The following is a 23,670-nucleotide window of genomic DNA, read 5'->3' on the forward strand; positions in this document are numbered from 1 at the left end:
AAATAGCCTATATTATGTTATTTTATATTTGTACCATAATTTAATTGACAAAAAGCACAGGTAAGAAATTACCCAAAATGGAAGGATAAAAAGATAGAGTAAACTGCCGATTGGCCATCTGAACTATTAGTTAATTTTCGATTTCTTCCCTGAACTTTTTAATTGGAAAATTAAGGACTTAAATTAAATTTTTTGGCCGATTTCCCCTACCGTTAGTTTTTCATAGATTTCATCCAAATTAACGTTAACTCTTATCATGTGCATACCACATAACTCTTCTTTATGGACAAAAGTTTCACTTCACTAGACATTCAGATACAAAAGCTATAAAATCACACATATTTGCATAGATTTATATTTTAGAAATGTAAGGTTTTCAATTATTTTAAAGAATGGAGCGACCGAACTATCTATACATGTTGTGCACATATTTCCATTTAACAGAAATTTAGATAGAAAGAATGAAAAATTAACACCAGGGACAAATCGACCATAAAAATTCGTTTAAGCCATTAATTTTCCAATTAAAAAGTTCAGAGGAAAATCAAAATTTGGACTATAGTTCATGGGTGAAATCGTCAGTTTACTTTAAAAATATATAATCTCTCTTTCTTCTTTCCCTTAAACATTTGCGACCTCCACACTCTCTCTCTACTCAAAAGAAACCACCTGAATCCTTTTGCCGTCTTTCTTCCCAAATATTCCGATCAACTCCCCATGGCTTCTCCCAGAAAGAGCCCGTTATCAGAACCTGGAGATCGCCAGTCCGCCGCTGCAATCGTAGTCCAACCGTCGTCCCCTCGCTACCCTCCGAGCGGGGCCACCACCTCCGGAGCCCAGCGCCGAATCGGGATCGCCGTCGATCTCAGCGACGAGAGCGCCTTCGCCGTCAAATGGGCCGTCCAGAACTACCTCCGCCCTGGCGATGCCGTCATCCTCCTCCACGTCCGGCCCACTAGCGTCCTCTACGGCGCCGACTGGGGCGCCACCGACGTCTCCATACCCGAAGACCAGGAGTCCCAGCAGAAGCTCGAGGACGATTTCGACAATTTCACCGTCACCAAAGCCAACGACCTCGCCAGGCCGCTTGAGGAAGCCAAGACGCCGTACAAGATCCACATAGTCAAGGACCACGACATGAAGGAGCGGTTGTGCTTGGAGGTCGAGAGGCTCGGCCTCAGCGCCGTCGTGATGGGCAGCCGGGGATTCGGGGCTTCGAAGCGGACCTCCAAGGCCAGGCTCGGCAGTGTCAGTGACTACTGTGTGCACCACTGCGTCTGTCCTGTCATCGTCGTGAGGTTCTCCGATGACAAGGATGATGAAAACGACGCTGCAAAGCAAGGTAAATTGGACTGCCCTGTCGCGCCTGAGGAGGAGCCGGAGTTTCATGATGCTTTGGATAAAGGTTTGAACTTTAAGCTCTCTCGCTCTGCTATTCTCTTTAATTCTCGATTATTAACAGGCAGTTGTTGTTAATCCTGCTTTAAATCCATCGGATTTAATAGTAGTATTAGTACTGTAGTTATGCATTTGATTGGGATTAGCTTTGGATTAATGTCTGATTAAAGGTTCGTGCTTCGAGAGTAGCTTTGGATTGATTTCTGATTAGTTATTAATCCTGCTTTAAATCCATCAAATTTACTACTTTCTTCCTTCACTTTCTTTTCAACCTGAGTATGTTTGATGAAGATATGCTCTAGTATGTTAAAGTTCTTGCTTTCCGAATTTTGTTTACTCAAGCGGTCCAATTCTTTCAGGCTCCATCTAAGCCAGTGCAAATCCACAAGTTGACAAAGTTGTCTGTTTCCTTTGTTTTATCTCTTGTACCGAAAACATTGCATTCAGGAACAAGTGACGTCATAAAAGCCTTCTTTTTCATGTCGGGGTTAATTAGATGGTTTAATTTTCTTTTTCTTTTTCTTTTTTGTTGTCATTCTTTCCGAAGTAACATATTTGTTTAGTACGTAATACACGTAAGTAGGTGGCAGTTTATTTTCCGAGAGTGATAAGTTGTAGTAGTTAAACACCTGGGTGGATGTGAGGCAAGGGCATGATCCACTTGCTTGTCGGTTTTCATTTTTCTGATTTAAATGTAATCCGAAAATAATGGCTTCATCATTAACATTCTCCTTTAGATTTTGGGACATCAAGTTTAAGGCCGTTTCAGCATTCATTGTCTAGTTTTAGCACCAGTTGAACCTTTAAGGGCTTGAAGTACACGCATTTGACTTCTAGTAAAATATAACAACTAGGCATTCGGAGTCTCAAGTTTTCATTTGATTGTGTTTGGTTATGTATAATTCATGGAAACGGGCTTCTCCAGTAGTGCATCTGTATTCCTAGAGCATTTTCTTGGTGGTGGAATTTTGAGTCCAAGTTGAACTATGTTGGTTGCATGGGACCTTATTGGGATCACGTTATAAATTATGTTTCATGGCATCAAACATTAGTTTCCTTTTTTGTTGGTATATTGAAATATCAGTATAGGTTGGTTGCACAAACGTTAGTTTTGATGGTGTTTATACTTTTGAAACAAACTAATGTTTTGCGACCAACATTCCTAATAATATATACCCAAAAAGAAGGGGAAAAAACACATGCATTAATAGGAGAAACCAGTGTTTTTTATAGGAGCATCCTTGGCAGTGCTTCATGTTTTCAATGTGGATCCCTACTACCATTCTTGATAAATATTCAGGCAAATAAAAATGGCAGATTGTAACTACTAGTTGTGATGTCATGTTACGTGGGCTTGTATGCATTGTATCCTTGCTAGTGTTCGGCGTTTTCAATGTGGATCCTTACTACCATTCTTTCAATCGTTTGTGCTGCTAAGTGTGTGGTATACATTGTACTATCTGAAACCTGCTTTATGAGAAGTTTCTTCTAGTGGAAACTGAGGATTTAAGAACACTGAACAAAATGGGTTTCATGATGATTTTAGGTTGGTGTTTGATGAGTGATTGAAACTTACCCGGCATGCCATATGCTTTGCATTGTCACAATCCTGTTTGCCTGTGAGTGTGATTTGAGTCCTGTTAACCCTGGAAGTAGCTATGAATGGTCAATGATTATAATTGATTAGTGTGTTTTAAGTGCTGACACTTGTAAGGTTCCTCCTCAAGATGGCCCGGTCGTTTTCACTGTACAGGGTCTTTAGGCATCTTGATTGAATGTGCAGTCCACATTGTCAGTCGGCTGGATGAGTTTCATATAGTAGGTTGTTTCTTCAGAATACTGATGGCCATGTGGTATTGAATTATCTGGTGAAATGTTTCTTCGTGCTCATTACCAAACATGATTCATGTGCAGAAGGATTAAGTCAACTCTAGTGTTCAATAGTAATCTGGAAATCCATCCTTTATTTGTTGGCATTTATCCTCGAACCAATTGTTTTGGACTAACTATGCGTGAGTAGCAAGCCCATGTGTTGTTTATAAGTTCATTTTGTTAGAGCTTTTTCCTTACATTTTATATGATTTACCTCGTAATGATTTGAGTTTCTCTTGCTCTCTCTCAATACTTTGGTTGAAACTTGATACCGAATTTATGCCTTGCAGATGCAGATAAGGCGCACTGAACAACAGATGGAGATGCTGGACGAGCTTTCAGATGATGTTGATCAAATACTCCTGCTTCGTGTGTAATCATGTTGTATGAAAAAGTGTGGCAGTACTACTGAGTCTCTGTTTTTAATTTCTTTTATTCCGTTCTGTGGCGGCTACCTGAATCGACTGATCGTTGTTTTAACCACCTTTTCACTGCCTTCCATGTTTATGAAGCTCCGGGATGATGAATAATGGATGATTGTCTTTGTTGTTCCTTCCAGTTTTCTGCACGTACAAAGCCTGCACTTTCATCTTCTAGTATTCGTGATTCAAAATATTTGGAAGGGTAAATGTTTGGACCTTTGGGGGGTTTTATAAGGTAAATGCGGTTTTAGGCCCATACCTGAGGACCTCCACTGACCCAAGGGCCCAATCTTTCCTTAGGGTTTAGGGCTTAGGGTTTGGGGTTAGGTTCTAGCAGGGCGATAATCCTCGTATTAGTATCTCTCTCATTTCGAGATATACTACCTTCTTAGGTCTCGATATCCAGATCACGTAGCTGTCTAACTGCACGTAACACACTTGTATTTTGTTCACAACCCTTTGTGCTTGCTGCCATATTGAAGCGGAGTGTTTCAGTCTATTTTCCTCATAAAGATCGGCCAACTTTAACCCGAAGAATCGGTCTGGGGGATTTTCTAGACCAGGAATTAACTACAAAAAATTTCGGTGGATAGGATACAGCAGAGCATAATAGAATTTCCGTTGGGTCTTTCTTGTTACAATGATCATGATTTCATTGTTTTGGCAATCTAAACTGAAAGAAGGAAGTTACTTAGGTGATGGTAAGTAAATGACGATATGAGTAATGTTAATAATTGACATGTCATAATTTAAGTATACAACCTAGTTGATGTGCCGTAGTTTAGAATGAAAAAAAAAAAGTATTATAACATGAGCGAGTGATCATTTTGAACAGAATTACAGTCATTCCAAAAAACCAAAAAATTACACATAATCATAAACGAGACGATCCTACATAAATCCAAAATATCACACATCTCAAGGTGTTTAACTTTTGAATTGGATCCACCACCACAACCACAACCACATTCTCCCTCTACAAGTAGAAGCAAAGAATTTCGATTTTCCACCACAAAACAAATCCACAAGGATGCTCTCTGCCCCTTCCTTGATTCCTTGTTTCTTTTTCATTAAATCTTAATCTTTGTTTATTAACTTTCTTAACAATCACTAATCAACTTGCAACTAAAATACTATTTGCTAAATCATGATTTATGGTACCCCACGTGGTCATGTTCCATGCTTTGACCCCACCAACCACCCCTGATTAAGTTTAGAGATATTCTCTTCTTAAAATTTACCACGTATCAAACTTATACTTGAAGATGTTTCGCTTTATGGATACATAACAAACTTTAATAATTCGAATAATGTCACAAAAACTCAAAATTAGTTGTACAAGAGAATCTTTCCTTTTGTAATATAATATTCTTACACGAAGCAATTTTGTATGCCTTCCTCAAATCTAGTAACAACCTGCTTAAATCAACCCTCCCCAGTTTAAAAATGTATCAATATAATTTAATTTGATTGGAATTAAGGATGCTAAAGTGAAGCATTGGTCCACTTGTAAGGTCAAATCATATTCTATTATTTTGTATGCGCTATTTGAGTGTCTTACTCATCGTGTTGTATGCGTGTATATTTTGATGACAATGTAATATTTTGCCAATTCTCCTACACTAGTGTTGTTATTCTGATGATGTCTCAAGTTAATCACATACCGTTATGAGCATTAACATCTTCACATGACAGTTCGTGATTAATTTGAGATATTAAAAAATGGCATCCTTGTCTCAGTATGATCTCCGCTTACAAGAGTGATTTTTTAACTCCGATCGCCCTTTAAATTGAATAATTCAGATAAAAATCAATGGATAAAATTAAATATAAGAGTTTAGGAAGTTAAAATGGATGTACGGAAATCATTCCCAATGTGCACCGATGGCAATGAAGTTGGCTACTTGCAGAACTTTGTGCACAAAATGGATAAAAATGTGTAATGACAAAGCTAAATTACAATGCTATTGAGGAAAAAGTTAGTGGCTTGGACTTATTACAAACATAATAATTTGTTAACACAGTAAATTTGCTTACATAACAGGATCGATGGCCCCATGGAAATTTTAACAATCATTCGTAGAAAAGATTCACTTGAAATTAAGTTGGTTATTTGATCTGGTCACCTGGGTTCCCTTCTGGTTGTTGATCTGGAAATGCTCATGCTTCCACTGGAACATTCTTCGTCCCTATTGCTTGAAGAACTTGAAGACACAGGCGGAGGAGGCTTGCAAGACCATGGAACAACTTGGTTGTCATCATCATCATCTTTATCCCCATCATCCTGCTCCTCGTCCTCGTCCTCGTCCTCGTCCTCGTCTTCTTCCTCGTAGTCTTCTTCTTCTTCTTCTTCTTCTTCTTCTTCTTCTTCTTCGTCTTGATGATGATTTCCTTCATTATTATTGACACAATTCTCGCAAACGGAAACAGTTGGAAAGAGCTTGAGACCGGAGCCAATCCAGGGGGTCGGAGATTGGCAGACATGGCAGAGCAGAGTTCTTGAATGCTTAGCTACCAGAAAGTTTGCGCCGTGAACTTTGGCGTCGCAGTCCCAGCAGAGGCTAGATTGATCGGATTCGCAGTACATTTTTGCTGCAGAGTCACACAGCTCGCACTTCTTCATCTCTCTCTCTCTCTCTCTCTATATGTTGTTATGCCCCTGGGTGTGTGTATATATTATATCCGTGGCTCTGTGTGTGTATATGTATGTTTAAATATATAAAGAAAGAAGCTGAAAACAAATGATGCAGGCCAAGTTGCAGCTATTTGTATTAAAAACCGGCTCTGGTTTTTTCTTTTTTCTTTTTTATAAAAAAATGGAGAATTCTTTTCTTCTTCTGAGCAGGGAAAGATGCACAAATCACTCTCTCTCCTTAAGTTTATGAGGCAAGTTTATTGGCTAAACTGCCAAAAAATAACAGATTAAAAAAAGAGTTCTTTAGATATAAATCCTTACAACTCTTATTTCTTAGATAAAAACTCATCTAATTCTAAATATACAAATAAAACTCAAATTTGAAAGACTGCCAAGTAGAAAAGTAATGACCTATTTTTACAACTTGTGCCACAATATTCAAAATCAAATCAATAAATGTTATTATTCACCACAAATAATTATTGCACATACTACCCCTAACATATACACACACATATACACACGTTCAAAAGTATATAGTACCACTATAAGTTCAATATATATATATATATGTGTGTGTGTGTGTGTGTAATTTACCTATATGTATATAGTACTACTCTATGTTCAAAAGTATATATATGCACAGTACTAACATATATGTTAAAAAATATTATATGTAAGTAATTTACCTATATGTAAATTTATGATTAGCAAATAATATATATTATGTGGTAAATCAATATTGAATCAAATAACATTCCTTTATTTTGTAGGTAACTTATTTTTCATATATTATATGGCACATTTTATTATTATAAGATATATGTACAAAAGGTAAATTAACTTCTAATCAAATAACATTGCTTTATTTTGTAAGTAAATTAATTCTGAATCAAATAGCATTCTTTTGTTATGTAGCTATTTAATTTTGTATATATCAATATCATATATATATATATATATAATTGGCACATTTATTTATTATATGTACAAATAATAGGTAAATTAGTATCAAATAAAATAATATTATTTATTATGTAGGTAAATTATTTTGCCTACATATATTGGGTAAATTTTTTTGTTTTTTTTTTTAAAGTAATCTAACGTTTTAAAATTTTAATAGTGGGTACATTATTTGAATCAAATGTTTTTTTTATAGGTAAAATATTTTGCATGAATTTTACATATATCAGGCATTATATATGTATATGTGTGTGTGTGTGTGTTAATTTACCTAAAATATGATTTTATTGACTTAATTAAGCATGTATAATAACATATATTAGACATGTTTTATGTTATTATATATTAGGCAATGAATTAACAACATAATTTTTTTTTTTTTTTTTTTTTTGTAAAATCACTAATTCTCCCTTACAATCTGCATGACATTAATTATGTACATCAAACAGTCAAATAGGGGTATTTTAGGCATCCGAAATTTTTTACATGTGTGCAGTCAAACGTACTTAATGAATTTGCTGATGTGGAACCTAGTCAATGTGTTTTATTCAAGTAAAACACTTATGTTGGGTTTTATGTGGAGAAAATTAAGTTTTATGGGCTAAAGTCATATTTTTAGTTATAAAAGCATCTGACAAATTTTAACAATGACAACTGAAAAATGCTTCCATGTTATGTAACATTAACTGCTATGAGCATTGAATTGTGTGGATTAATTTGGATTATGTTGCCCAGTGAATCTAAATCATCCAATGCTCGTAGCATTTAATATATGTAGCACCTAAGTGGAACTTGTAAAAAGTGAGAACATTGATGTAGGCATTATATATTATCAGCATTGGATGATATGTATTGGTTTGGATTATGTTGACCATTGAGTCCAAATCATCCAATGCTCATGACATTTAATGTTATGTAGTACTGAGCGTTTAGACTCATATGAGTTCCTACTCTATTAGAAAGGTAATACAAATGTGATATGAAAAATATATGATAAGAATATCATTTTTGTGTTTTTAATGTCTTGTAGTAGTACCTTATAAAGTAGTTAATTTTTACACTTCTTGTAATGTATTTTTTTAACAAATGAGTTCAAATTTTTTTGGTTATGTTAAAGTCACTTGCGCGCGCACATACAAGAGAAACAAATCAGTTCGCGACTGATTGTAGTACTTCTAATGTGAGTTTAATCATGATGAGAAGAAATTAGGTGCACTCAATCAGCACTTTTGAAAACTCAAACCTAAAATTTGCCACATCAAATGGCACTAACCTTGCAATGGATGTTTGGTGTGGGGTAGGAATGAAATATGCTATGGATCTCTGTGTTCAGAGTTTGTGAATTAAGAGATTCGGACTTTTCAAGAAAGACAGAAAGAGATCTAGATCGTTTAAGTTTTTAGGTTTTTGTGAAGTGAGTCAGTGAAGTAGGTTAATGAATATCGTAAAATTAAAATTGAATGGTACGATTCTCTCAGTTCATAGATTTCGGACACAAAAATCTGAAGTGAATCTCGTTGCACTACTATTAGAGAGTAGAGAGTAGAGGTACACCCTTTGGGCCCAATTCAAGAAATCTGTGGTTGGTCGTGCATGCACTCACTGCTCTTTGAATTTAGACACCGAAATTGGTGAAATCATCAAAGCTAAATAAGCTCAACACGACAAGTCTCAGTTTTATTTATAGACTACACAGGTGTCTGATTTGCAGTGAACTACAAAAATCTTGTGGACTCACGCGTTTGTAAGCTTTAAAAATATTTCCTGTGGGTAGTTGTGATGATTAATTTAGAGGTTGAAATTTGGTTTTCATTAGAACAAATGCTGTCACATGGCTTCTAAAATTTGGGTTTAATTAGAGGAAGTCACTTTGGGTAGTTGGTAGCTTAAAAATAATTCGGATCTTCGATTTGTGTGAGGTGGACTATCGAATGAATTAATAAAGATCGTCAGATTCAATTTGAATGTTCCAAATTGTAAGCTCTAGACAATGAAATCTGAAAGGATCTAAATTCATGGCAATGGTGAGAGGTGTAGATAAAGCAAGAACTATAAGAAAAATAGCCATGCAATATGAAGCTATATTACAAGTCAAGTCAATTATACATTGTCAAATACAAAATTAATTATAAATAAAATTTCCAAACAATAAAAAAACTCTAACGTTATATGATTAGTTTAAGATAAGTATCATGACGATAAGGTCTCCTGAAGTAGTTAAATCTCTTTCGAATGGTGTATGTCATGTATATGGTACTAAAAACCCATCAACCTTTGTGAGGTCGGCCAAAATTCGTAGTCCTGATGCTGTTGCAATATTGCGTAGCAGAAAAAAAGGAAGACAAAGCGTGTGGATAGGGAATGGGGAGTAGGAAGTGGCCTGGTGTTCAATGTCCATTTCCATTCAACTTGAAAATTGGATAACTATAGCTTATTAGCCTTGCCTACATAGACATGTATATTTGTGGTCGAGGTTTTTAGCAGTAGAAATTCAAAGGGCGGTTGTGACACACTGATTTTCTTTTTCGAACCCAGTGGACCAAGTAGTTCTGTGACTCTGTGGGCAGGCTTTGAAAACCGAATAGCTTCATGTACTGTGTACTGTGTATAGGACCCAACTTACCAAATTTGTTGGTGGATGGATGATGACAGAATTGTAATTTAAGTAATTATGCTATGAGCATTATCATGCATGACTGCGAGTCCTCTGTTCGGTCTACTGTGTATAGGACCCAACTTACCAAATTTGTTGGTGGATGGATAATGACAGAATTGTAATTTAAGTAATTAAGCTACGAGCATTATCATGCATGACTGTGAGTCTTATGTTCGGTCTCATCTTTCGATAAGAGATTTGCAGATGAGATGATTTGCAGTATTTCCCAAACTCAAAATTCAATGGAAACGGGGTTTGATCTCATTCTCGTGCCGGTCTTACGCCTTTGAAAGAACTTGACTATAAACTAATTGGTAGCTAGCTTCATTTGTTAGAAGTTTCTGTCTAAATTTTCAAACAAGACTGAACAAATTAATAAGGGCTCGTTTAGAAGGGTTTTAAAATGACTGAAAATACTTCTAGAGAAAATGTTTACAGGTTCCAAAAGCAATTCAAGTGTTTTTTCAAGATTCATTTGTATTTTTAAAAAAGATTGAATGTTAGGGAGATTCAATTTACAAACTAAATGATGAGTTGCCAATAAGAATAAGCATATTTATCAATGTTTAAGTAATAAACCAATCATCAACTTCCATGTCCTTTAGTTTATAAAACTTTGTCTCTAAATTTAATCTCCCTAGCATTACCTATTCCAAAAACATTTCACATAAAACATTTGCATCCATTTAAAAGCAGTTCCAAATAGACCATAATTTATTTTAAATTTAGTGGACTGGGCTAGTTCCATCTAGGCCATAACCTGATTCAGATTTCAGAAGAGTCCAATATTGTGATCCTATGACTAGGACACCCAATTTAAATTGTTAGGCATTCCGCCCCCCTGCCTAATTGTCATGGCATTGGTATTGTCATTGGATAACCGCGATGACAGTCTTTAATCGGGTAAACTTATACTCGGACAATTACTTTTTAGAGTGAATAGTAACTGTCATTGCTCTCCCACGGCTCTTGTCATGGCACAATGGGTGAAACTGATCTTACTTGAACCCAATCGACCTCCTATATTGATCTCTGTTTTGGTAAATCTATAATTCAACCTCTAGTTGATAGAAAAAACTTCAAAGTCAGTAGTTTTGCATAACCAAATTCAGGGGAAAAGGGTTAAAACAATAAATTCACGTGAGAAAAATTATTTTGTATGAAGCGTTTGCAACTTTAAAAGAATGTCAAAATTATTTTCTGAATAAAAGAAACAAATAATGCAAAGAAGAGTAGTCTCTTCTATTATTTAAGCTACCCGAAATTACAAAACTAGATGAACACCAAAGAAATTAAAGAACATGAAATTCCCACATAATTAAGAGATCGAGATCCAATATTTCATTACATATCTAAAGCTTCCACCAATAATTCTTCAGAACTTTGCATTATGGCAGGGCTCAATCTGAACATGAGGGTGCAAAATTCCATCTCATCCAAGGTGCCATCACCGTCCAAATCACCTTCCTTGAGCATGCACATGATCTCCTCATCGCTCATGCCTTGCAATCCAAGCAACACCGAGTTCTTCTTCAAGCTCTCAAACGTGATCACGCCCTTCTCTCCGTCCGTCAGCAACCGAAACCCTTTCGACAGCTCCTCCATAAACCCTTCTGCTCCCAGTTTCTCAACCATTGCTGGAAAGAAATCTTCAAACACAATAACCCCATTTCGACAAGCCATTGATTTAATAGATTCCAAAGTGAAAATTTGATGGAAATGAAACTACGGCTAGGGTTTATTATCCTATAGTTTGTCCGGGGTTACTGTGCTTGGAATTTCGAATATTTTATGTGTGGAAAAGTGACCTAGGGTGGGTGGTTTATATATTAGAAGGGAAATTGAGTGAATTAGTAGAGAACATGAGGAAGATTTCGAGGAAAAAGGGGTGGCTGGCTGTGGATGGCAACAAATTAAGGTGTACAGATAAGAGAAACTTATGTTGTTGCTTACCGGCATGGTCGAAGTTTGCTCTGTGTGTTGGTGAGATGTTTCATTTCTGAGAGGCTTCTCTTTCCCGGAAATTACATGGGAAGGTCCAGAAAATAAAGAGGGTCAGGTAGTCATGGGAAGCAATTAATTAGCATTTTCCTGTGAAAAGATGAAACTTGGCCATTTTTGGCATTCACGGGCTCTTTCCAAATCAGCATCTAATGGTTCTGACAGCTGGCAGATACAGAATTTTGCCACAATTAATATGATTAGTTTATTTTATTTTTGATAAAGTCATATGATATTTGATTATGTTGTTATTTTGGAAAATGTGTTATTGTGGAAAGAAACTTACATGAAACAGATTTACTGTCATATAGCATTCTGATTGAAGAATACATTGTTATATGAAGAAAAAACTCGCACATGACAATGAACTACTGGACAAAAAATATCGTATGGCCAGTGAATTCATTCATATAAATCCTTGTTATCATGGAGTAAATAGAATAGCATCATATGTTATAATCATATTATGTGTTAATATGTATGGATGAGATTACAAAGTTGATGATGTTCCCACTTTTAGTAATATCGTATCAACAAAATTCACTCATAATAAAATACGTATTTAAAGTGTCGATGACAATAACTTATTGATGATGCACTTAAATTGAGGGACATTTTTTGGGTGTGACAATCCTTTGATGCCAAGTATTATAATATGAATTGAGGATAGAACTAACATTTTTTTTACTTATGTTGTCATGGATAAAATACATACGTTATGACACAAGTAACTTGTAACATCATGTGTTAGTTTGATAGTGTTGCCAAATAATTATAATTCTTGAATTGTGTAGGACTCATTGTGTGGTAAGAATGACTTTTATAAAGTGTGATCATGTAAGAATTGCATGGAGTTGAATTCATTTTTCTTTTTCTTTATTGAGAAAATAAGTACTCTCTAATACTAAAACTTGGAATTCCACAAAAGTGCCTTTACTTTCTTTGCAAGTAATACTTCTAGTAATTCCTTCACAACCAAATTCAAATGGTAGAAGAGTATCCCTGTGCATTTACCTAATCAAAGTAAATAACAAGACAATCCCTAATGTGTATTAGCCGTTAATTTACCTAATCAACATCTGCGAAGTTTTGCTCGTTGAAAAGAAAGTGATGTCTATGCAAAATTCCACATAGTACCTCCCCAAAATGAACATGGAAGGAAATTGCCCATCAATTTTGCTTTGAATGATACGCTACATTTTGTACCTTCCAAGGGGGAAAGAGGCAGTATACAGCTGCAAAATTGAGTACATCCCTACAACTAAGAGTCCATTAAAATTTACATGAAACAATTTGGCGTATTATAATGTGGAATTTAAGAATACGTAGTAATTAAAGAAGAATAATTTCAAAGATATGCTACAAAACTACAGAAAATGACAGATAATAGCCATGAAAAAGTTATACACGCCCTAATATATACAACAATAACAAACTAAGAGATCCTAACTAGAAGTTACAGGCAAGAGCTTCCTCCAAAAAGTCTTTAGAAGTTTCCATCAAAGCAGGACTCAACCTAAACATGAGAGTACAAAACTCCATCTCATCCAAATTCCCATCACCATCCAAATCACCTTCTCTCAGCATGCACCATAACTCCTCGTCACTCATCCCATGAAACCCCAATAATGCAGAGTTTCTCTTCAAGCTGTCAAATGTGATCAGGCCGTTATCTCCGTCCGTTAACAACCGCAACCCGTTGATCAACTCCTTCATGGACCCTTCTGCTCCCAATCGCTCCACCATAGTTGGGAAAAAAAAAATAATAATAAAAATCCTTATATGACATGAGAGACATTTTGCGAGGCTTGGCATGTCGTGATCGACGTTTTGCAAGGCTTGTCATGTCATGACCGACATTTTGCGAGGCTTGGCATGCCATGATCGATATTTTGCGAGGTTTAACATGTCATTGGCATGTCGTGAGGCTTGGCATGTCTTGATTGACATTTTGATAAGCTTGCCATGTTTGGAACCAAAAATCTGCCGCAACAAAGGTACAAATGCTTTAGATTATTAATTTGTTTTAGGATTTATGACTGCCAAGGAAGATTTTTTACAAGTTTACATTTGGTTTGCTAATTGAGAGTATACAGAGTTGGATCGGGTCGGGATCCTATTTGTTTGTGGTTTGGCCCAGCCCCACCCACCCCATTATTGCTTCAAATATTTTTATGATCCTCCCCAATTCCCCCGACCTGCGGGTCCAGTCCCACCATTGCACCAGCCGTTTTATCTTTTAAACATACCCTTTAGCAAGAGGGATTCTCATTTATAAAAAAAAATGGAGACATTAATTTGACTTTAATAAAACTGTGTGGTTGAGATTGTGTGGCATGTGATTTAATCTTAACCACACAATTTCATTAAAGTCAATCCAACGGTCAAGAAAGTGCCTTCATTTAAAAGAAAAAAAAGAAAAAGGGATCCCTCTTGTTAAAGGATCCCATCTTTTAAATATCTAGTTTGATTTTTGCCTCTATCTGCTTCTCACTTCATTCCTATGTGCTCTTTCTTACGAGCTCTCTTCAATTGCTCAGCCATGGCGCCCATACTCACACTCAAACAGAAAAAAGGGTCTCTTTCAATTTCTCTGCTCCACTCTTTCTCCTTCAATTTTCATTCCTTCCCTCTCTTTCAATTATCAATATTTTTTTTTTAAATTCTCAATTGACGAGGAAGAAAGCAAACGATTACACTCTTTCTCTTTCAATATTTTTTTTTTAATTCTCAATTTTGTAGTATCTTAAGAACAATGACGAGGAAGAAAGGAAACGATTAGAAGAAAGAATGAAGGATTGGAACCATTTTGTAAGTTTGCTTCTTCATTAAACTTTCTTATTTTTTATTTTAGTTTTAGTTTCAGAATACGTTATCCTTGAATTTTCTTTCATATTTTTCTGTTTTCTTGAACTTGTGTATTGTTTCATTTTATTTTGTTTTATTTTTTGTATTTTGTTTAAATTTTAATTTCAGAAAGAACGAAACGTTACTAAGAAGAAGCATACTTTTGTCAGTCTTGCTAAAGTTGGGGATGGAGATGATTCCATAATGATGTTGTTCCTAAAAATAAGTTGGAGACTCATTGGTGGGTTATCATACAGTACATACACACAACATGAGTATGTAAATGTCTATGGTCATAAGACACAATTTAGGATATTTATGATATACTTCCAATTTCACTGGCGAAACTAATGTCGGACAACTTCACTAGCCACGACTAGTGTCGGTGTATTATGTATATTTCTTCTCTGGCATAACCCAGAGTCGTACAGCTTCACCTTCGGGTGATGGGACATTCATATTTCTTCACTAGCGTAACCTAGTGTCGTATAGCTTCACCTTCGGATGATGGTTATGCCTTCGGACGAATATGATACCCCTAGTTGAGTACATCATTGATGTGATTTACAGATGTTTTACGGATTTTCCTTCAGACGAATATATTACTATTACTGATCACTGGTTTACACGTACATGTTTAACGAATGTTTTTCATGGCATGCTAGAGTTTTCAGAAAATCTATTATGTAGTACTATATGAGTTTTCAAATAGGGGATTAGTATGTTCAGAAAGAAAATGGTTTCTTATTATTGGTAGGGAATTGTTATTGGCACTCCAAAAATCTCATTTTGCACTCCAAACTTTCTATAATTAGAAAGAAAAAAACATTTGTGAGGAGTGTAGAATAAGATTTGTGGAGTGCTAATAACAGTGCCCTTATTGGTATTATTATTATAAACTTTGGTCTACCCACTTTTTGTTTTTGCGCCCCCTTCAGAACATAATGATAAGGAATACGACCCGAGCATCGAGGCATTTCCCTACCAATAACTTGAGTTCTTCCACTTGTGTATGGTTTCTTTATGAATAATTGTAACTTGATGTCTTATCTTTCACTAGTACTTCCATTTATTAGTATGCTCTAGACATATTCGTAGATCTTTTATTTCTGATTTGTACTTGCTAGACATTCTATTTCTTTCATGTTTAATTTGGATTATTATTATTGCCTCTTAGCGTTTGTATATTCCTTATGATTATTGTTGTTGCATGATTTTTGGATTACTTGTTCCTTCATATACTAGCAAATTCATGTATTCATGGCTTTCGTCACTCTCCAGTGACGGCCAACACGTGTCATTAATGTGTCATTTGGATATCTGGTTGGGACGTGTCATCGGGTGGTACCTTTGATCGGGCTTCCATCCAACGCTGGCTCGATGCCGGCCACCGTACCTGCCCAAACTGCCCCTTCTCGACCACCCTTCCCTCATCCACAACCACGCCCTCCGCAGCTTGATTTCCACTTATACCCTTCTGTCCCCTGCCAACTTACAACACCAGTACCACCACCACCAATACGTACCATCACCACCGCCAGCAACGCCACTCCCACTCCTACCTAGCCCCAAACCCCAATCTCGACGCTTACCTCCCCAGCTTCCACCCTCGAGTCCAAGCTCGACTCGCCTCTCCAAGTGCTCTTCCACGCCAAGCTCACCAAGTCCGACACCGTCTCCGCCGTCCTCAAGTGGGTCGACTCGTAAGAGATGTCAGCTTGGACGACGACAACAAAATGGGTCTTGTTGCCAAGGGTGCAATCGCTCGAATCGTGGAAGTTCTCCAAGGTGGGTCCCCCAACAGCCGCGCCGTGGCGGCGACGATGCTGACAAGCTTGGCCGTGGTAGAGGTCAACAAGGGCACAATCGGGCCATACCCGTATGCAATTCGGGCTCTGGTTTGGCTCCTCAGGGTCGGCAAGAGTCGAGAGCAGAAAACGGTTTGATTTAGTTTGAAACGGTTTAATTTAGTTTAATTAGTTTATCTGTTTTAATTAGTGAACTTGGGTTCGGGGGAATAAAACGGTCTCCACGGTCCTCCTTCGTTCCACTTTCATCACCAATTACTTTGAGAGAAATTCAGCTAAGAATTTTCCAGTAAGGTTTTGTGACTCAAAGGATTATCTGTACATGGTAACGCCGCACCATTCCCATTGTGCACGTTAACACTACAGCATTCGCCGCCAAGAAAGGTATGAAGCTTCCATTCTCTGTTTTCCTTTCTTTTCCGACTCTGAATTCAGTTTCGCTACTGAATTCACTTCGACATTCCTTCTTATTTGTAGTTTCCGGAATAGAAGAGGGTTCTTGACAGTGAAGAAGCTGATGAACTTGAGTCAAGAAGGAAGAATTGGGTTGAATTTGTAAGCAGAATTCTTGAAGTTTTGTTATTTAAACTTTTTATCCATGTTTCTGTTGACCCTAAAAATTACAAAACCTACGTGGCGCGCAGGCCGAGTAATTAATAAGCTAACTACGTCCTTCGGTCGAATGCGGGGCGTGCCAACTCGTCGGCCGAGCTCGGCTGAGGAGTAAAATTTGTTGATGTTGCGTTGAGCGCGTCGGTGACTTCTTTATCTTGCGATTGCGGCCGAGGAAGGAACAAATCTCGGCCTTTGGATTCTCGAGCCTGAAGACAAGGCTGCTAGTTCTACGAAGTTCAATATCAAATTCGGCTTTTATGGTGCCGAATGTAGTAACCTGGTAACACCTCACTTCGCCGAGAAGGCTAATGAGATGACCTCTGCCAATAAGGATTTGAAAATCCTTCTCGACCGAGACTTGGATAGATAACCAGTCGGCCTCGACGCAGTACTGTTTATCCAAACTGAAGGTGCTTCGGGAACGGCTGATTCTACGGCAACAGTGCTGTTTATCCAAACTGAAGATGTTCGCCGGTTGCCTTCACAGTGCTGTTTATCCAAACTGAAGATGTGTCGGCGGAAAAAGAAAATAAAAAATCTCAAGATGTTTGAGAGGTTTTGCGCAGGGCAGTTGGGTGTTGAATTGGAGGTCCTCTCTATGGTGTTCGCAGCCTTGTATTTATAGAAGCAGATGTGTGGTGCGGCTTCACTTGTGTAGAATTTGATTTTAATTCAAACTCATCAGCTAGAGTCTAGGTCAAAGACTTCTCAAGGTAAGCAACAACCTATCTTTTAGATATCATTTATCTTTAAACGATCCGCTGGATATAGCCAATATTAGGCTTAGATAATCCAATATATATTAAGAGATAATATTATGATTAAAACCACAATATTATTCCTTAATAATAATTGAAAATTATCTCAACCACTTTATCATCCAACGGTCTAGAACTTTACTCATCTAACGGCCTTGATTGTATGGGCCGATAGCGTAAATTTAGGTCCAAACAGTTTCCTTCTCCATTGATCGCTTTCTGCTTATATTTATATTTTCAGACGAGAAAAATGTCAAAGAACCCGAGGATGAAGTTGTTTCGTAAATCTGGGTCTGTGGAAAACCAGATGGTTGATCATCCAGATGATCATAATCTCCTGAAAGTGCTCAATTCAGAAAGGATGAAGGCAAAATGGGATGGTGTTGTCCCGACTATGGTTTTGTTGGAAGAAAATGGCTGAAATTGTACTTTTACTGGCAAACAGTACAGCTTCGACCATTTTCTTCCAACTGTGATGAAACCGTAGTCGGGCCAACACCATCCCATTTTGCCTTCATCCTTTCTGAATCGAGCACTTTCAGGAGATTATGATCATCCGGATGATCAACCATCTGGTTTTCCACAGACCCAGATTTACGAAACAACTTCATCCTCGGGTTCTTTGACATTTTTCTTGTCTGAAAATACAAATATAAGCAGAAAGCGATTCAATGGAAGAGGAAACATGGATAAAAAGTTTAAGGAACAAAACTTCAAGAATTCTACTTATAAATTCAACCCAGTTCTTCCTGCTTGACTTAAGTTCATCAACTTCTATGCTGTCAAGAACCCTCTTCTCTTCCGGAAACTACAAATGGGAAGAAATGTCGAAGTGAATTCAGTAGCGGAAACTGAAATTGGAGCCAGAAAAGAAAGGAAAATAGAGAATGGGAGAAGGACGAAAAGTTTCATACCGTTCTTGGCGGTATGAAGCTTTTCATCCTCCTCCCATTCTCTGTTTTCATCCTCCATTAAACACTTGCCTAGTACCATCAGAACTGGGCAATCTGTATTTAAGGTAATCCTTTATTTATTTTTATAAGTTAATTTTTGAACGAACACTTCTGTAAACATGTAGCGTATTTTTGTATACAGAAAGAACCAAAGGCCGAGGAAGCAGTGGAAGATGACGATGCTGAAGGAGATCACTAACCAGGTGGATTATTTGCAAACTTTTGATCTAAAATCAAAGTACTTTTCTTGTTTATATTGCATTGTTTTGTTGATATCATGTTTATATTGGATTTTGTTGATGTTGAATCCCAGGTTAGTGCTTTGAAATTGATAGGTTACATGAGTTTTATTGATTACTGATATTCTTTTACGTTTTAAGGTAGGTGGACAAATGCTAGGATAGAGTAGGTGGACGCAAAATGTTAAAAAATAGTTTAAAAGAAAAGGAAAAATCAGGTTGATTTTACAATCCAATCCAATCCTTGGCACCAATTAATTCTTAGCCAGTGTGCCGTATGCTTTGCATTGTGAGAATCCTGTCTGCCTATGAGTGTTATTCAACCCTGGAAGTAGCTAGCAATATTCACCAGTAACAATTAGATGGGTTGACACTTGGGAGGTTCCTCCTCAAGATAGCTCGGTCGTTGCACTGTGCAGGGTCTTTAGGCATCATGATTGAATGTGCAGTCCACATGTGTGAGTCGGTTTGGATGAGTTCCACACATGTGATTGAATCTTACCCAGCATGCTGTTGTGCGGAAGCTTCAAATATGAAACCAAAGCTAATACGGCAAAATATGACAAGACAAATAATCCAAAATAACACAAGGATTTATACTGGTTCGGCGTAAGCCTACATCCAGTTCCGAGACGGCGAGGAAATTCCACTAATGTCAAAAGGAGATTACAAATAGAGTTTTAACTCTCAAACCCAAATCCCACATACAACCAATAGCTCTCACTCAAACTAAGAAACAAATGGAGAAGAAGAAACACATATCAAAATCCTTCTCTCCCAAAAGCTACACAAGTAGCACAAACATCTTTGATTGAGTGATTACTAACAAAATGGGATTATTACAAATGATGGGAAGGAGCAGCTCATATTCAAATGGGAGAGCCGAATGCTCTCCCTGGTTTCTCTCATCTGCCGCTCCCCCCACATCCGAAAACAATGAGCTCTTCTCCCTATATACCAAAAAGAAAAGGCTCTCTTTCTTCTCTTTCAAAACCGAATAATGAGCTCCCTTTCTTAAAGCAACTTTTTCTTTTCCTTTTAGCCAAAACTCACGGGTGGTGCTAGGGAACCAAAACATTCTTTTCCCTTATTTTCCTCCCCAAAACAAGGAAAGGTGTTTCCACCTTCTTTTGTTTAATCTAAAGTATGGCCACTTGGCCACTTATTCAACAATCTCCACCTTGGCCAAGTTCCGAAAGCATCACAGAGAATCGAATCAACAATCACCATAAGCACCCAAAGTACACACTAAAGACAACGAGAACTAAATCAAATTCCCCAAACTTACCAGTGCTCATAACAATTTCCACCTCGACTCAAACTGTACCAAAGCCAACAAAAGTAGACCATTTCTCTACCGTCTTCTCCAAATTTGCAAACCATAAGTGCCTTGATCAAAACAAAAGGTGATTCAAACGAAGAACTGAAATTCTTCAATATCACCAACAAAAGATCAAGTACACCATACCAAAGTTGGACACACAATGAACTCCACCTGCTCATAAACACCATGGTCTTAAACTGCACCAATAGACTCATTCACATAGCATGGCACATTCTCCAAGTCAAAACTGATTACAAATTTGGCAACAAAGTCTCACATACCACATACGAAAATATGCCCTTCACTCAAGTTTACCATCATCACATGAGCACCAACAGGACAACCAAAATTTCAAATTCAAATAATCAGTAGGAGATCCAAAACCATACCTCAACTGGAGTCTTCAAGAAAACTAATTGCAGATGATGGAGACCAACAGACCAAATAGCAGTGGCAAACAAATCCAACCAAATGTCCATAGACCAAAGTTAGAAAGCATATAACTTGCCTTCTACAAGAGGGTTCCACACAAATGTTCTGCAGTGCATGTGGTGTATCCAAAATAGTGTGGTGTCTCACTATCCAAACTTTTGCAGAACTCAACAAATTGGCCCTCACAAACTCCTCCAATGTTTCCAGCAACTTGCTCCAAAGTCAACCAATGGGAGTGGAAAAACAACCAAAAATTTCTGCCGTTGAAAAATGCCAAAGAAAAGAAAACTTAGCCTTAGCCTTTTTCCCTTTTCTTCCAGCCAACAACATCATTTGTCATCATGATGTCCTTCTGCCTAAACAAATGCCGAAAGAAAAAAAACAACATTTTCTTTTCAATTTTCAACTGCTTCTACCTTTTCTCCTTTCCACTCAACTGGTCGACAACAGCCCACATTTTGCAGCCAGCATCTCCAATTGACCAAATGCCAAAGTCATTCCTCCTGTCAAATTTTTTCAAAAAAACATATTTCACCGACATATTTGATGGTTTCATAGACAATACTTGTACAAAGCCTCTAAGTCGAAACTCAGAGCTCTGATACCACTTGTTGTGCGGAAGCTTCAAATATGAAACCAAAGCTAATACGGCAAAATATGACAAGACAAATAATCCAAAATAACACAAGGATTTATACTGGTTCGGCGTAAGCCTACATCCAGTTCCGAGACGGCGAGGAAATTCCACTAATGTCAAAAGGAGATTACAAATAGAGTTTTAACTCTCAAACCCAAATCCCACATACAACCAATAGCTCTCACTCAAACTAAGAAACAAATGGAGAAGAAGAAACACATATCAAAATCCTTCTCTCCCAAAAGCTACACAAGTAGCACAAACATCTTTGATTGAGTGATTACTAACAAAATGGGATTATTACAAATGATGGGAAGGAGCAGCTCATATTCAAATGGGAGAGCCGAATGCTCTCCCTGGTTTCTCTCATCTGCCGCTCCCCCCACATCCGAAAACAATGAGCTCTTCTCCCTATATACCAAAAAGAAAAGGCTCTCTTTCTTCTCTTTCAAAACCGAATAATGAGCTCCCTTTCTTAAAGCAACTTTTTCTTTTCCTTTTAGCCAAAACTCACGGGTGGTGCTAGGGAACCAAAACATTCTTTTCCCTTATTTTCCTCCCCAAAACAAGGAAAGGTGTTTCCACCTTCTTTTGTTTAATCTAAAGTATGGCCACTTGGCCACTTATTCAACACATGCCATATGCTTTGCAGTGTGACACTCCTGTTTCCCTATCAGTGTTGTTTTGAGTCCTGTTAACCCTGGAATTAGCTACCAATAGTCACCGATACTAATTGATTTAATGTGTTGAAAGTGTATACTTGAATATGCAGTCCACATTGTGTGAGTCGGCTGGATGAGTTCTATATAGTAGGTTGTTTCTTCAGAATAAGTATGGCCATGTGGTATTGAATTATCTGGTCAAATAGTTTCTTCATGCTGATTACCAAACATAATTCGTGTGCAGAAGGATTAAGACAACTCTAGTGTCGATGATAATCTGAAAATCCATCTTAATTTTGAACTTACTATGCGTAATTTGTTGGCATTTCAAACTAACTATGCATGAGTAGCAAACCCATGTGTTGCATCTGGTTTGTATGGTTTACCTTGTAATTATTTGAGTGCATCTCGCTCTCTCTTAAGATCCGGTTTTAATGATGATATGCTCTAAAGTTCTTGCAAACACTCTTTAGATCCGGTTTTAATGATGATATGCTCTAAAGTTCTTGCTAACACTCTTTATTTTAGTTGTATGCAGTTCTGAATCAGCTAACGTAGATGATTTTGATAAAAGGTTGTCCTCTCAGCGACGTCTGTGATCCTTTAAGCTTCCGATGTGCATATTGTGGTCATCTTACTCCAATCAAATCACACAAAGCAAAAAGAAGAATTACTGCAAATAATAGTAGGATTCCCTGGATGATATGTTCGTATTAGCGAAGTTAGTTTTCGTGACATGGTGGTGACTAACTTATACACTCTTAGGCTCTTTTTGTGGTCTAACAATTCTTGTCACTGCGATGTTACCATTTTTGCTTTCTATTTCGTTGTTCTAAAAAAATTTATACAAATTTGTAGCAGGTTTTCGGTATTGAAACTTCTACTTCGGTATGTCAACTTTGGGTTGGAAATTGCTAGGAAGCCATTAATTCAGGTTTTTTTCTTCTTTTTTTTTAATTACGAGCGATATTAGTTCTCTAAGCTGGACTGCAGGAGGTGGGAATGTTGTTCTGCAAAACTCTACTGGATGGATCAGAAGTGGTGTGAACAGAGACACATGAATAGAAACTTAACTCTATTCACTATAGTATTGTACCTCATTTCATTCTCCCTTAATTTACCATAAACTAATTAGAGTTTGAATCAAAAGAAAATGGATAAATCATTTCTCATATAATAATGCTTACCTACTTAAGCATGAGTAGGAACTCCTATTCAAAATTCTTCGTATTTGAATCACAAAGTTTTGTGTTTACAATCAGAACTGTTCATATTATGAATCATATTATAAAGATCATCTCTGCAAAAAATGAATTAAAATTAAGGTCGTTTAGTCTCTCTATTTTAGCAAATACATAGACAGTTCGTAATGCTTGTACCAATTTCGTTCATCTGTTTTTATACAGTTCGATGACTAAACGACCTTAGTTTTAATTGATTTTTTGTAG

General features: G+C 37.1%; 4 protein-coding genes, 1 long non-coding RNA gene and 1 pseudogene across 5 annotated transcripts; 3 read left to right on the forward strand and 3 right to left on the reverse strand.

Annotated features, from left to right (window-relative positions):
- The first annotated feature begins 613 nt into the window (after positions 1–613).
- LOC137728855 (universal stress protein PHOS32-like) lies at positions 614–3,828 on the forward strand. Its single transcript, XM_068467640.1, has 2 exons — positions 614–1,405; positions 3,561–3,828. Exons 1-2 carry the CDS (start codon positions 718–720, stop codon positions 3,578–3,580), a joined length of 708 nt encoding a protein of 235 aa, XP_068323741.1. The 5' UTR covers positions 614–717; the 3' UTR covers positions 3,581–3,828.
- A 1,730-nt stretch (positions 3,829–5,558) lies between these two features.
- Positions 5,559–6,329, reverse strand: LOC137727300 (zinc finger protein CONSTANS-LIKE 9-like). Its single transcript, XM_068466164.1, has one exon. The coding sequence runs from the start codon at positions 6,313–6,315 to the stop codon at positions 5,815–5,817; it is 501 nt and encodes a 166-aa protein (XP_068322265.1). The 5' UTR covers positions 6,316–6,329; the 3' UTR covers positions 5,559–5,814.
- Positions 6,330–11,205: 4,876 nt separating this feature from the next.
- Positions 11,206–11,906, reverse strand: LOC137727288 (calcium-binding protein PBP1-like). Its single transcript, XM_068466153.1, has one exon. It carries the CDS (start codon positions 11,627–11,629, stop codon positions 11,291–11,293), a length of 339 nt encoding a protein of 112 aa, XP_068322254.1. The 5' UTR covers positions 11,630–11,906; the 3' UTR covers positions 11,206–11,290.
- Positions 11,907–13,396: 1,490 nt separating this feature from the next.
- LOC137728580 (calcium-binding protein KRP1-like) lies at positions 13,397–13,693 on the reverse strand. The gene has a single exon (XM_068467328.1). It carries the CDS (start codon positions 13,691–13,693, stop codon positions 13,397–13,399), a length of 297 nt encoding a protein of 98 aa, XP_068323429.1.
- A 2,417-nt stretch (positions 13,694–16,110) lies between these two features.
- On the forward strand, positions 16,111–17,201 carry LOC137728581 (U-box domain-containing protein 8-like; annotated as a pseudogene).
- A 975-nt stretch (positions 17,202–18,176) lies between these two features.
- Positions 18,177–23,328, forward strand: LOC137727952 (uncharacterized). The gene is made up of 3 exons (XR_011067892.1): positions 18,177–19,131; positions 22,751–23,156; positions 23,216–23,328. It is a non-coding gene; the product is annotated as an uncharacterized lncRNA (long non-coding RNA).
- The last annotated feature ends 342 nt before the right edge of the window (positions 23,329–23,670 follow it).

This window comes from Pyrus communis, chromosome 3 (assembly GCF_963583255.1).
Source record: "Pyrus communis chromosome 3, drPyrComm1.1, whole genome shotgun sequence".
NCBI lineage: Eukaryota > Viridiplantae > Streptophyta > Magnoliopsida > Rosales > Rosaceae > Pyrus > Pyrus communis.